Source organism: Taudactylus pleione, unplaced genomic scaffold (assembly GCF_031769625.1).
Source record: "Taudactylus pleione unplaced genomic scaffold, aTauple2 ptg000251l, whole genome shotgun sequence".
Taxonomy (NCBI): domain Eukaryota; kingdom Metazoa; phylum Chordata; class Amphibia; order Anura; family Myobatrachidae; genus Taudactylus; species Taudactylus pleione.
In genome coordinates this window covers 3,532,825-3,545,688 of record NW_028284653.1, presented here as the reverse complement: position 1 = coordinate 3,545,688, position 12,864 = coordinate 3,532,825, and the positions used below count along the sequence as shown (strand labels likewise).

The following is a 12,864-nucleotide window of genomic DNA, read 5'->3' as shown; positions in this document are numbered from 1 at the left end:
GAAAATAATTACAGGACTTACTTAGAATGTATCAAAGGTTATCCATATTCCCAGCTACCCAACACAAACTTAGCCTTATGTCTACTATTAGCTTGAGAGGAATATAAATTAATGAAGTCAGGATGATAGAATAGGTTATGAGTCAGGTGACAGAGCAGCTGGTAGAGAAGTGGTATGAATATGGTCGGGAAGGAGGACTGACCTGGTCATCTGCAGTGCGCAGTCTGTTGACCTTAAAAAAAAAAAAAAAAAAACAACTTCCTGCCCACCTTCCTCACAGCAAGGATCATGAAAAAAAACAGGATTTTGGTACTTACCGATAACTCCCTTTCTCCGATTCCACAGGGGACACTGGAGTTCAAGACAGTGGGGTATAGACGGTGGTAGAGCAGAGCCTGGCACTTTAAATAATTCTGAAGTGTGACTGGCTCCTCCCCCTCTATGCCCCATCAGCCCCAGTTTAAGAAACTGAGCCCTAGAGGAGACAGAGGACAACAGGAAACAAGGAGAAGGAGAATCTACAGAAAGTAACCAGACCGACTGAAGGAGCACAGTGGAGCCCACTGCAGGTAACCCATGCAGTCACACAACCATATAATAAACCAAACAAAACGGCAGGAAAGCAGCGCTGGGTGGGCGTCCAGTGTCCCCTGTGGAATCGGAGAAAGGGATTTATCGGTAAGTACCAAAATCCTGTTTTCTCCTTCATCCACTAGGGGACACTGGAGTTCAAGACAGTTGGGACGTCCCAAAGCCAACCTCCCGGGTGGGAAGCGCTGAGAACATGCCGACCCAGCGGGCAACCGAAACGGCGACCGCCAAGAACCGGAGGCCCAAGTGAAAAGCAAGGGCTGAGGGGACAAGCGACGTCGAGCAAAGGAGACAATCAAAACTCCTCGCTAAACAGCCACAGAATTTCCCCACATACAATGTATGTCGAATGGAACAAAACAGCAATCTAGTGGACAACAGCAGACAAGAATCGTCAGAACACCGTAATTTCAGCTGAAAACAGACCAACCAGGGCCGTTGGTAGCAGAGAGTCCCAAAAATAGGAGAAGGGCGGTAACACGAGAACAAACTTGAGAAACCCGTAACAGAGTCTGAAACAGAAGGATGCAACAGTCTCAGACATCAGAATCTCCGCAGTGCCGGACAAAAGCAAAATCATATAGATATATGTATAATGATACTAATCTACAGATACAGAGCTGAGCTGTCCACAGACTTCTCTAACAAGAGTATACATTGAGGCCAAGCCACGGCCGAACAGTCAACCCAGACCATTCTGGAGGTCCCACTAATTACAGGGTTGTCAACCAGTGGAAGGGTAAAATCATAAAAGTCTCCAACGGGTGGAGATCCCACTGGGCATGAGGCAGATGTGGCGTTGAGAGAATACAACTCCTTTCAGAGGTTTAAACATCGGTATAACCCATTCTGTAAACAGGGATAAAACAGCAAATGGAACCCTGCATCTGAAAAGAAAACCATAGTAACAAACCCCAAACAACAACTTCCAACGTGATGGAAGTGCGTAGTCAGTACAGCTGTTGGCACGAACATAGTCGGAAAACAACCGGGATAGCCTAGCAGTTAAAAAATCACGGATGCAACAGCCATACAGGTAGAGCGAGCTACCAATATGAGGAAGCCTCCCAAAGGCAAGGCTAGAGCACTAGGACAACCCTGAAGGTACCCGTAAGTACCTGAAAGTGTAATTAAAGTATCAATAGATAGTGAACAGGAAAACAACCAGGCCTCCTGCATGGAATAATGACTGTCACATCTTAATGTAAGGGTGTGCACTAGCCCATAGATGCACCACTGTCCAGAACCCCAACAGATTTTAGTAGAATATTGTCACTAATCTCTATGTTGGAACTATGAATCCACACGTCAGGAAAGCTCTATAGTGTAGGGTCAACTGATAGGAACAGGTACCAAAAAAGAGCAGATGGCTGCTAGGACAGCAGCTTGGGTGCGAAAGGGAGAATAACGGCTATGTAACGTCAGGTTGCATTAATAGGAGCATCTTCCGAAGCTGTAGTGGAGTAAGCCCGCTTACCTGTGAGCGACCAGAAACCCTCTGGACTCTACGCAGAATTACACTGACCTTTTCCATCTCACCGCAACCAGCCTTGTTAGGTATAGAGAATAGCATCGGTGGATTAAGAACCAATGTTCTACAGCGTGGACGTCAGTCTGGAAATGTTGCAGTAGAAAATACTGTAAATACTAGCAGAGTGTTAGTGGAGATATGGAGATATGAAGATATGAAGGTCCTACAAGACCACATGCTAGTTCCATTAGGGATATGTACCTATATAGAAAACATACCCCCCAAAAAACAGTCTGCTATTGTAATTATCCTTACATTAACACTTATAATGGACCAGCAAGTATTAGCCAAAGAGACAGAATCCCTGTACCGGTCAAGATGCACATAGAATATCATATATGTGATGATGGATCACCACCAGCGACCCCTGACATTATAAGTCACAACGATAGGGATATTTTGAAACAAACAATAAAACTGAACCACAGGGTCAAGGATTTACTTGATGCCCACCAAGATAATACAACCCAGGCCTGACCGTGTCTATATCAGTGGGCAGCCCTCCTACCTTCAGGCATAGGAGCAGTAACTGCAGTCTGTTGGAAATTAACCAAATAAGCCCCAAGGTTGGAATAGAACCTGGATTTCCTATGTTCTGATAGGAAATGTACCTAGGGCCCACTGCTTCAAAGACTCATCTTACTGAAATAGCTTGGTCACTCTGTGATACCGGAATTTATACCGAGAAGGGTACCTGTACATAGACATAGAATGTGTATGTTATCCCAATAAAAGAAAGGATATATCTGTAGTCATAACCTCAGTTAGGGTGGAAACAGGTTTCCCGCTTATTAGGAAATATTCAAAGGATGGGAATATATTAGTATAGACAGCCACATACACACTGCATAAACATAGTTGCATGGGAAGTCAATCTCTCTGAAAGGAAGAGTTAGTCCCAACAGATTAAGTTTACTTGTCAGACTCCTGCACCAGGTGATAAGAACTGACATAGAACTTAACATATTGCATTCTTAATGTCTTATATTTTGTGCATCGGTTCTTGAAGTACTTACCGGGCGCTGTCAAGTGCGCCACTGGAGTGTAGTTATAAATAATATGCCCCCCCGAAAAGAGGTGCCTTAGATATTGTGGCGAGACAGAATGCCTCCCTAGAACAACATTAGCTGAACCTAGACACCTAATGCCCCAGGAACATTAATGCAAGTACCCCTATAGATTGTAAGCTTGCGAGCAGGGCCTTCCTACCTATATATCTGTCTGTTATTACCCAGTTTTGTTCTATCAATGTTTACAATTGGAAAGCGCAACGGAATATGCTGCGCTATATAAGAAACTGTTAATAAATAAAATAAATAAATATTATTTTATACATGTGTGGTCAGAAGGCCACAGGACATATATATAGGGTCCCGAACTAGAAGTCACACTTTAAGTGTTATAACAGGACTCTAGTCTATAGAGTCACCCAATAATTTGTATACTGGACTTTAGAATCCAGCTTTCCAAATATTTTTTTTTTTTTTGGCGTGCTGCCGAAGCGAGCACCAAAGAATAAATATATATCCTATAACTCCTGGTCCCAGGTGACATCCCCTCTGGGTACTAACCGGGTCCATGGCTAGCCTATTATAATTAATTTTGGAATTATAGGTACACCTAAAGACTGTGGCATTGTAGCTATACCTATATTTATATATAATATATATGCACCAACATATATAACATACAATTCTGTAAAGCAGTTATTGTTCCAAACGATCGCATCGGGTCATTCCCGCTTCCAATCGCAGCATCTTACCTCTTAAATATGCTAGATATCAGACATAAAACTGATAACAGATCCTGCCCTTGTCTTTGAGGTAAGGACAAGAAGCGATACATTGTACATATATATCTATACATGCATACACGTACCTACATAACAGAATAATAGGTGACGATAATACTTTAAAGTAGAACATGAGCAATAGTTAGCTAGCCATGTAAGGAACTGACTCAAGATTCTGGTTGAGGAAATGACAGAGTTCACTCTGGACATGTATACAGTATGTTATAAAGCAGAGCTTAGTATAAAATACACATATATATATATATATATATATATATATATACACACACACACACACACGGCTTACCTCCACGCAGGGAGACCACCATGTGCCGCGTGTGGACGGCTGTCAGCTACGGCATAGGGGCAGGATCTTTCTGCTACGTTTGAATATGGAACACTTCACGAATTTGCATGTCATCCTTCCGCAGGGACCATGTAATCTGAATCGTTCCAATTTTAGTATATGTGCTGCCGAAGCAAGCACTTTGAGGTTTCACCATACGCAGGATCAGGGCACGTGTTTTACCACCATGCCAGCCTGCGACATATAAATAGCAAACTAGCTGGTGTTCAATCCCACACAGTATGGAGCTAGCAAGGCTAACCACAGCGCCAACTATGTTACTGTAGCGCTATCACCACCGGGATTCTACCGGGTTGTAGAACATAGGCTTTAGTGCATATACTTAACTAATGTACACTGGGAGACAAAAACAGCACGTGTTGCTGCAGTGAGCACCGTCTCATTCCCGAGTAGGGTAGATTTGTAATATTCTATGTGCTGCCATATTACTGATTATTGTATCTCCCGTCAGCTTCCAGTTCACAGTGGTGTAGCTGTATCTATACTCAAAATGTGAGCGCTCCTATGGTACTTTGAGAAGCACTGTAGTGGCTATAATTGTAACAGAGTGGTGAGGAGAGCAGGCATAGACATATGCATACCCAACATAAAATTAAATGAAGGACCTGCAGGGACGTGACGGTGCGCGCCGGCTGAAAGCCATTCTAGACTATATGTGGCAGCCCTCCCTCCTATTAGCACAGCGTCTAGCATTGAAGCTCCCCATACTGCACTGCCTTCCTACGAGCAGAAGGACGCGGCTTTCCACTGTAAAAGAAAAACGAGGGCGGGGAACCACGCTGTGCACGCTCTGTAATTCCCTGCTATGGGAGCGCGGGGTGCAGCGGTCTCTCTCTCTCTCAGAGTATCGAGGAGGGAACCAGGCGTGTGTGAGACAGCCGCTGCTGTCACACTGTGTAATATAAGTACCCCCAGCAGCGTTGTAGCTTTTATAATACAACTCCCGGCGGAGGAAAAGCCAGCATGGAGTGTAATACAGCTGGTAGTAGCCGTATGTCTCGGCGCGGCTGCAATTACTGAGGGCCGCGCTTCAGAGCCTAGCACGCCCGCGGAGAGCCCGAATACTGATGGCGCCACTGGTGTGCAGGACGCGCCAAACACCAGCTGCTATGGGCGGCAGGCTGAGCTATGGCCGCCGATAATAAGCACCGCCCCCGCTAGCTGTCTGCCCCCTTAACACCGCTACTGAGTTCCCAGTACCACGAGGAGGGACTCGGTGAAAGGAGGTGCGGGGGGAGGATGTCGGGTCTCTCCTAACAGTGACAGCCATGGCAGGTCACTGAGCCCAGCTATGTCTCCACTGCTCCTGCTTAACCAGGAGCAGTGGTATACTTACAGGCTGCTGCGGCCGGGATGCTGGGCTGAGGGGGCAGCAAGGAAACCCGGACACGAGCCGTTGTCAGCTGTGGCGGGTCCTTGCAGGGTCCGATGACTCCATGATGTGTGCCCCCTCCATAGGGTCACCGGACACAGGCTGCAGTAGCCGTGGCGGTGCCTTCCCGGCGGCTCCCCCGTAGCAGGCAGACTGCCACAGCTAGCAATCTGCCTGTCCTCATGTGTATATAAAAAATTAAAGATAAAAAATTAAAGATAAAAAATATATGAAAAGGCTGGAGACAGCCTGATGTGCTACTGGCTCTCTCGGGCACATTTTCTAAACTGGGGCTGATGGGGCATAGAGGGGGAGGAGCCAGTCCCACTTCTAAATTATTTAAAGTGCCAAGGCTCTACTCTACCACCGTCTATACCCCACTGTCTTGAACTCCAGTGTCCCCTAGTGGATGAAGGAGAAAAAAAAGACCACTCAAAGTTGGCTAACTCATGGCAGAGACAGTGTGATGTGACTGGACACCAAATACCCTCCTCTCCCTGCCAGCACCTGTAATCCTAGTGCTGGGTACACACTAAAAAGACAAAACGACCAACCAGCCAACGCGCCGACCAAGCAGTCGATTTGGTAAGGTATACACTTACCAATCCGCCTCTCAATGTGTTTGGCCAGACATCACAACTGGATGGGCATTTAAATTTGCCTGCCCCGTTCACAGTAGCCTGTGGACGGGCAGTCGGCAAGTCGTCTGTACACACATGCAGATGCACAGATAGATCTGCCACATATATCGACATTGGCTGTGCTGCAGAGCCGACCTGATATGTCTGTGAATGACGTTGTTCACAGACATATCATGTGTACACACCCGCAGATCCACTACCAATATATTGTTCGTCGTTCCAGTTATATAAGAAGTGTGTACCCAGCTTATCCCTCTAGTGAGCACAGGCAATGGAGCAGTGCGGGTGATGATAACAAACATTGGGGAGAGACATTATACCTCTCCACCAACAGCCATTGCAATTCAGGGCCATGCCTTTATTTTAACCCTCACATTAAGTCAACTATCTCAGTCAGTTAGTATATGCTAGAACTACAGATGTGACACAACAGATATACAAGTGTCATATGTCAAATAAAAAGCAGTCTCAATCTATAAGGCGCTGTAGAAATTAATAAATAAATGGAAATAACATTAAGATACATGTAGTCAATGACCACAATGCTGTTCAACAGCACAAACTGTTGTAGTGCTTTGGAAGAGGAAAGGTAATTAGATATTTTTTTTTTTTCACTAACTTGGATTTTCTTTATTTAAGATAAAAATCTTAGCTAACTTACTTAATGAGTACATGAAAAAATTAGGGATGTGCAGGCTCGGATAGGTTCGAGTTTGCACGTTGAGTTCGGATTTTTTTAGAGGGAAAAATCCGAACTCAACGTGCAAACTCGAAACTATCCGAGCCTGCACATCCCTAGAAAAAATTAAAACCTGCGCTGCAGCCAAACAAATGTAACTACAGTACTCAGAAGTGCCTAATTATTAACACAAATTCATTTATTAACACCAAGAAACAAATAAAGTAAATAGGTTGCTACCTCTCCATGAGACTTTATGGTTCTTCTACATGTTGAAGTGGTTTACCTGAACATGTGCGGTATGTTAGGTCAACATTTATGTCGACAGTGACCATGCCTACATGTCCCTGATGGCCCAGTGGTCATTCACCTGGCCCCAGTGGTTTAGCAGCTCCAATGTCTTCTTCCGGGGTCCCAGTGGTCACGTGTGCAGCAGTTGAGACGCAGACGTCTAAGGAACAGCGGTTCTGGTACACATTTTACCCCTATCCCTAATCCCTACCCCTAGAGCCTCCCCCAACCCCCTTCCCCTGCATCCTTACCTCCTCTTGCAGCCTAAACCTAATTCTCTCTGTCTGCCTAACCCTAACCATTGACATTCTGAAAATGTTCAAGATTTCAGATGTTGACATTGTGGACATGTCGACATTCTGGGTATGTCAACATGTTGTAGCATGTGAATGTTGACATGGTCATTGTCGACCATATGAACTATATGGCTCACTGAAATACTACAATATTATTATTAACATCTGGACTTTCCATATTCATGCGTAGGATAAGTTGGGTCATTTTTGCAATAAAAATATAAGAAGCCACTAGCTGCTCTTAGTAATTTTTAACATGATGTAAATTTTGTACATTTAATGGTTTATTTATTCATTGGTGTATAATATAATAAATATATGAATAGGTAAAACTTTTTTTAGCTGCAGCACAGATTTTAATTATTTTATTTATTTGCTGAATGAGCACATATCTTACCCTTCAAGGATAAATTCTTCAAGCCTTTGTGTAATTTTTCCAAAACATTCGGGAAAACTTTTCAGTTGATTATATGACAGGTTAAGATGCTTCAAGGTCAGGCATACAATGCTTGTGTTCAAGTCTAAAGAAGGTCCAATCTCATTTCTTGATAGGTCAAAGAACGCGATGCTGCTCATCTCAAGAACAGAAGTAGGGAAGAGTTTGAAGCAGTTACTGCGCAAGTCCAGATACGTCAAAGACTTTAAAGTCTAGATTTCAAAAATTTAAAAATAATGTTAGAACAGACATGGATGTATACTTTACATAAAACATAACTACAATATGTTACAAATAAAATAAAAGTGATTGCGGTCTTTATTTTGCTTTATTTTATAGAAACTTGCAGGCACAATATTTTTTGCCAACATATTTACATAGCACTCTGCAGAATTTTACAATTATGAACAAGCCAAGTAATAAAAAAAGCTGGGTACACACACTATACGATGTATCGTACAATATACTGCCCCAACACAAATCAAAACGATACAGATCGTATAGGGTGTATGCCCGATCCACTGTTCATTGCATTGTCTTATCTGCCGTCTTGCATGTCAGATGGGAAGATACAATGAACGGCGCGGCGTAGTTGCACGCAGCATGTAACGATACATTGCGCCGTCGTACACATGCAGTATGTACAGAGTGCGCGGTGTATCATTACATAGATCACTGCATTGCTGGGTCTCACCGTCAGATGGTGTGTACCCATCTTTAGACAGTAATACATATGTAAAAGACCCATCTTCACAAGCTTACGCTCTACATTACATCTCTACTCCTAAACAATTAAAACAAAATGGGGATAGTATCACACGGGAATGTGCTATTCCAATTCTATACATAAGTGCCAACAATTGTATAAGTTTACACTGCATATTTAGAACCACTAATGCTGGGTACACACTGGCAGATATATTGGGCGACCATTTGATCGGCCAATAGATCAGATGCCCGTCTACCAGTTTGTACCAGCCATATGCCGGTGAACGACGTTGTTCAAAGACATTTCGCGTCGGCTCTGCTGCACAGCCAATGGCAGATATATCTGCCCATCATGCTGTGTGTACGGGCGATCAGCTGACCGCCCGTACAATTGCTGCAGAGGCCGCGGAAAGGGGGCTGCGAAACGTCTCAGGCCAGCTGGACCCGCGGCCAGATGATGGTTGTTCAGTGTGTATGAACAACCATCATCTTCAGATATATATTTGCAGATCACTTGATCTGCAGATATATTTGTAAAGTGTGTACCCAGCTTAAGACACAGTCATTCACATCCACTCCTCATTCTCTGGTCAATGATTTACTGGCATAAGATAAGACATTTTTGAACTCATATATGAGCTTTCATTATAAGAAATCACCATACTGTGCAGCACAAAAACTTTATTATAATAATTTTATTTATATAGCGCTTTTCTCCTAAAGGACTCAAAGTGCTTTACATTTGCCTTTACAGTAAAAAATACAAAATAAGCTTAAACAAGGGACATTAGTGAAATGCTTTGGTGAAGAGGTAAGTCTTTAGTCTATTTTTAAAGGATTCTAGAGTGGAGGCCTCTCGAACTGTGCGGGGTAGTGAGTTCCATAAGGTTGGAGTCCCAAAACTGAAAACTCGACCCTCAGACGAATACCGGGAGATTCTAGATACTGTTAATAGTCATTCATCAACGGATCGCAGTAATCGAGTGGGACGGTAAGGAATCAGAAGCTGCTTTAGGTACCTTGCGCCATGGTCATGTAGGGCTTTGTAAGTTAGTAAGCCATGTTCAGCACCAGTTTATTAAGCACAAGATGCAGCTATCTTTTCATGGCTCCCAATGACATCTACATAAATATTCATCAGAGACGGAAAAGCAATAATTTTCCAACTACTGTACGAGTCCAGCTCAACAGTACCAGTTAGATGCATGTTGATTAGAGTTTTGCATTAAGATATTTTACCTTATGGTGGGTACACACTGGGCGATATTACTGAGTTTTTATGCACTTTTATGTCGGAAACGACCAGCGATGCGCACTCCCGCTGGTCGTTTCCGACATTGTCCATCGCCTGCACATGAAGCACAACCTGACGACCTCGTCAGGTTGCTGCATGTCAGGGAATGGGGGAGAGAGCCCGGCGCTGAATGATATCGTTAATGATATCATTCAGCGGCTGTGCTCAATGTCATGAACGACATTGAGCACAGCCTGCCGGGGACATACTACACGATATCGCTCAGGGAGCATATCGTGTAGTGTGTACGCACCTTAAAAGTTTCAAATACTCCCAGTGGCAGACTTATTTATAATGGAGCCAATAATGGAGAGTCAACTAGGGTGGATTTTCTGGGAGGGAGTGGGCTTTTCCATTATTCAAAAATAATGGTAAAGGAAGAAAACTTTAATACATATTTGACTGTCTAACATTCAACAGCTGGTGAAAAACAGCAGAGGGGGAAACCCCATTTAATGCAAGCATTTTAGGAAAGCACGTGCTATTAAGTGCACAAAATGGGCCTGATTCAGAAGGGATGCGGTTAATATCCCAACTGCAGGGATTTCGGCACTCAGAATGCCAGCACCGGAATCCCGACACTTGTGAGAATATTTGAATACCAGCGCCAGCATGCTAACCGCCGGAATACCGAAGGTAAGTAGCGAGGTTAGGGGGAGGGTTAGCCTTAGGGTCAGTGGCATCACAAGGGGGGTGCGTGACGCACAAGGGTGTTACCCACTGAGGGGTGACACAAAGGTGCAGACTCCCCCTCAGTGACAGGAGCTGAGTGCAGCACTTGGCTCCTGACACAGGGCCTGATTCAGAGTTGGGAATAGAGAGAGAGATAGCACTTAACTCTGTACCTGGATAAACCATGTTGCAATGCAAGGGGTGTAAATACATAATTGTTTGCATGTGGGGTAAATACCTGCTGCTTTTGAATGTAGCCCACAAATACTGCACAGCTTTATTATTACTCTACAATTTAGATGTCAGTTTGGAAACCTCCCTCCCAAATCTAAATCTCTCTGCACATTTTAAATCTGCCCCACCTGCAGTGCAGCATGGTTTCACCAAGATGATCAGTTGAGAGAGATATCTCTTTCTATTCCCAACTCTGAATCAGGCCCACTGTGAGGGAGCCAGCACATTGCACACAATGCAATCCGCACCTGCCCTACAGGTAAGAAACACAAAACCATGGGGGTTCGTGCAGTGAGGCCACACCCCTACTCGCGTAACCACGCCCCATGCTTAATAAAAGAAGTGCAAGCATGAAAAAGTACATATATAATTCATTATAAGCCATTGTTATCTATTTTTGTACTCCATTCAATGTAATGTATACATTTATGTTTAAATATACATCTATGTTGTCTCAGAGTTTTGCATTTCCAATTAATACATGTTTGCAAAAAATTTTACATTTAATTGTTGCCCTAAAGATTCCTACATAAACAAGTTCTTATCACATTGTTGCTTTTCTTACTTAGGGCTGTATCCAATTAGCCCCGAACATTCTTCGGGCGCTAATGTATCCTCCAGGGCTATCCAATTAGCCCCATAGTCTGGCCCGATGACGGCACTTGCCAGAGTTTTTTTTCGGGACCTGATGTGTCCCGAAAAAATGAATCCTGAAATGTGCAGTCTTTTCGCCAACACAATGGCGAGAACACATTGGTCTGTGGACTTATCACGGATCTTGTGTGTTTTCAGGCAAATTATCCTATTTGTTCGCCAGAAACAAATAGGATAGGGTGCAAAAAAATTGTCGAATAACAGGGATTATCGGCAAAAAATCCCCGTTTCTAGCCCCCGAAAAATATCAGGGCCAATTGGATTCAATAACATTTCACTCACTGGTTAAATGCATTGCTGATTAGTTCTCTGTCTGAGCTACTGTATAGACAACGGTTCTCAGCATACTCCTTTGGTGAATAAGACGAGAGTCACCAGATAGAACCAGACTGGTGTACAAAGCTCTTGTAGAAACACAATGAGTCTGACCACAAAGATTCTAAATCTAATACGCTATTCCTGATAAGCACTACAAACTATTAGACGCACATTTATGTTATGAATAGTTCTTTTAGATAATGTCTTACAGGTTTTACCTATCTAATGTAAACAGTGTGCTTTACCATCTACTCCAGTGGTGTATCTATAATGGGTCCAGGGGGCCCCGCACCGCACACACTGCACCCATGTTTTTTTTTTAAACTTACCTGCCCGAGGTCCCGCGTCGGGTGTCACTGCTGCTCAGAACACCGGAAAAATGGCCACCGTGGCAATTTTTCCGGTGTTCTGCGCATGCGCAGTAGACTCCGGACACTAAAGTGTGCCCGGAGTCTACTGCGCATGCGCAGAATGCCGGGATATGGCCGCCATGGCCATTTTCCGGCGTTCTGCGCTTGCGCAGTAGACTTTGGGCACACACTAGTGCCCGGAGTCCACTAATGCTCCGGTGGCTGGCCAGCCGCGTCAGTTGGCTGCCAGCCACCAGAGAGAGAGGAGGGGGCCCTGCACGAGGAGTGCACACGGGCCCCCTCCTCCCTTAAAAGGCTCCTGATCTACTCACTGTGTAAAGTTTAACATTTACAGAATTTTCTTTCATTATTCAACATATTTAACTTACTTCACAGAGTGACTTTGAAATAGATGATAAAGTATTCTGCTGAAGCTCCATTTTCTCAAGTCGTTCCAGATGATTTGTTAGAAGGGATTTTTTATTTATCATATCTATGCTTTCCAGGTCATTTGCTGATAGGTCAAGACATCGAATGTGTTCTTTATCAGTCAAAGAGGAGGAGCTATCAGTTCGCTTCATGTGCAAAGAAAATCTTAGAGCTACACCTGTAGAAGAAAAATCAGAAAATGGTGGTGG

The 12,864-nt window shown here is 43.9% G+C and overlaps 1 protein-coding gene and 1 pseudogene across 1 annotated transcript in view; both read right to left on the bottom strand.

The window, feature by feature from the left end:
* Positions 1 to 12,864, bottom strand: part of LRRK2 (leucine rich repeat kinase 2) — a 247,136-nt gene that overhangs the window by 145,795 nt on the left and 88,477 nt on the right. The window contains exons 24-25 of the mRNA XM_088480191.1: positions 12,616 to 12,833; positions 7,958 to 8,208 (exon numbers count right to left, since the gene is read on the bottom strand). Coding sequence (XP_088336317.1) covers positions 7,958 to 8,208; positions 12,616 to 12,833 — 469 coding nt within the window. The remainder of the gene's footprint in view (positions 1 to 7,957; positions 8,209 to 12,615; positions 12,834 to 12,864) is intronic.
* Positions 4,301 to 4,401, bottom strand: LOC148515254 (U6 spliceosomal RNA; annotated as a pseudogene).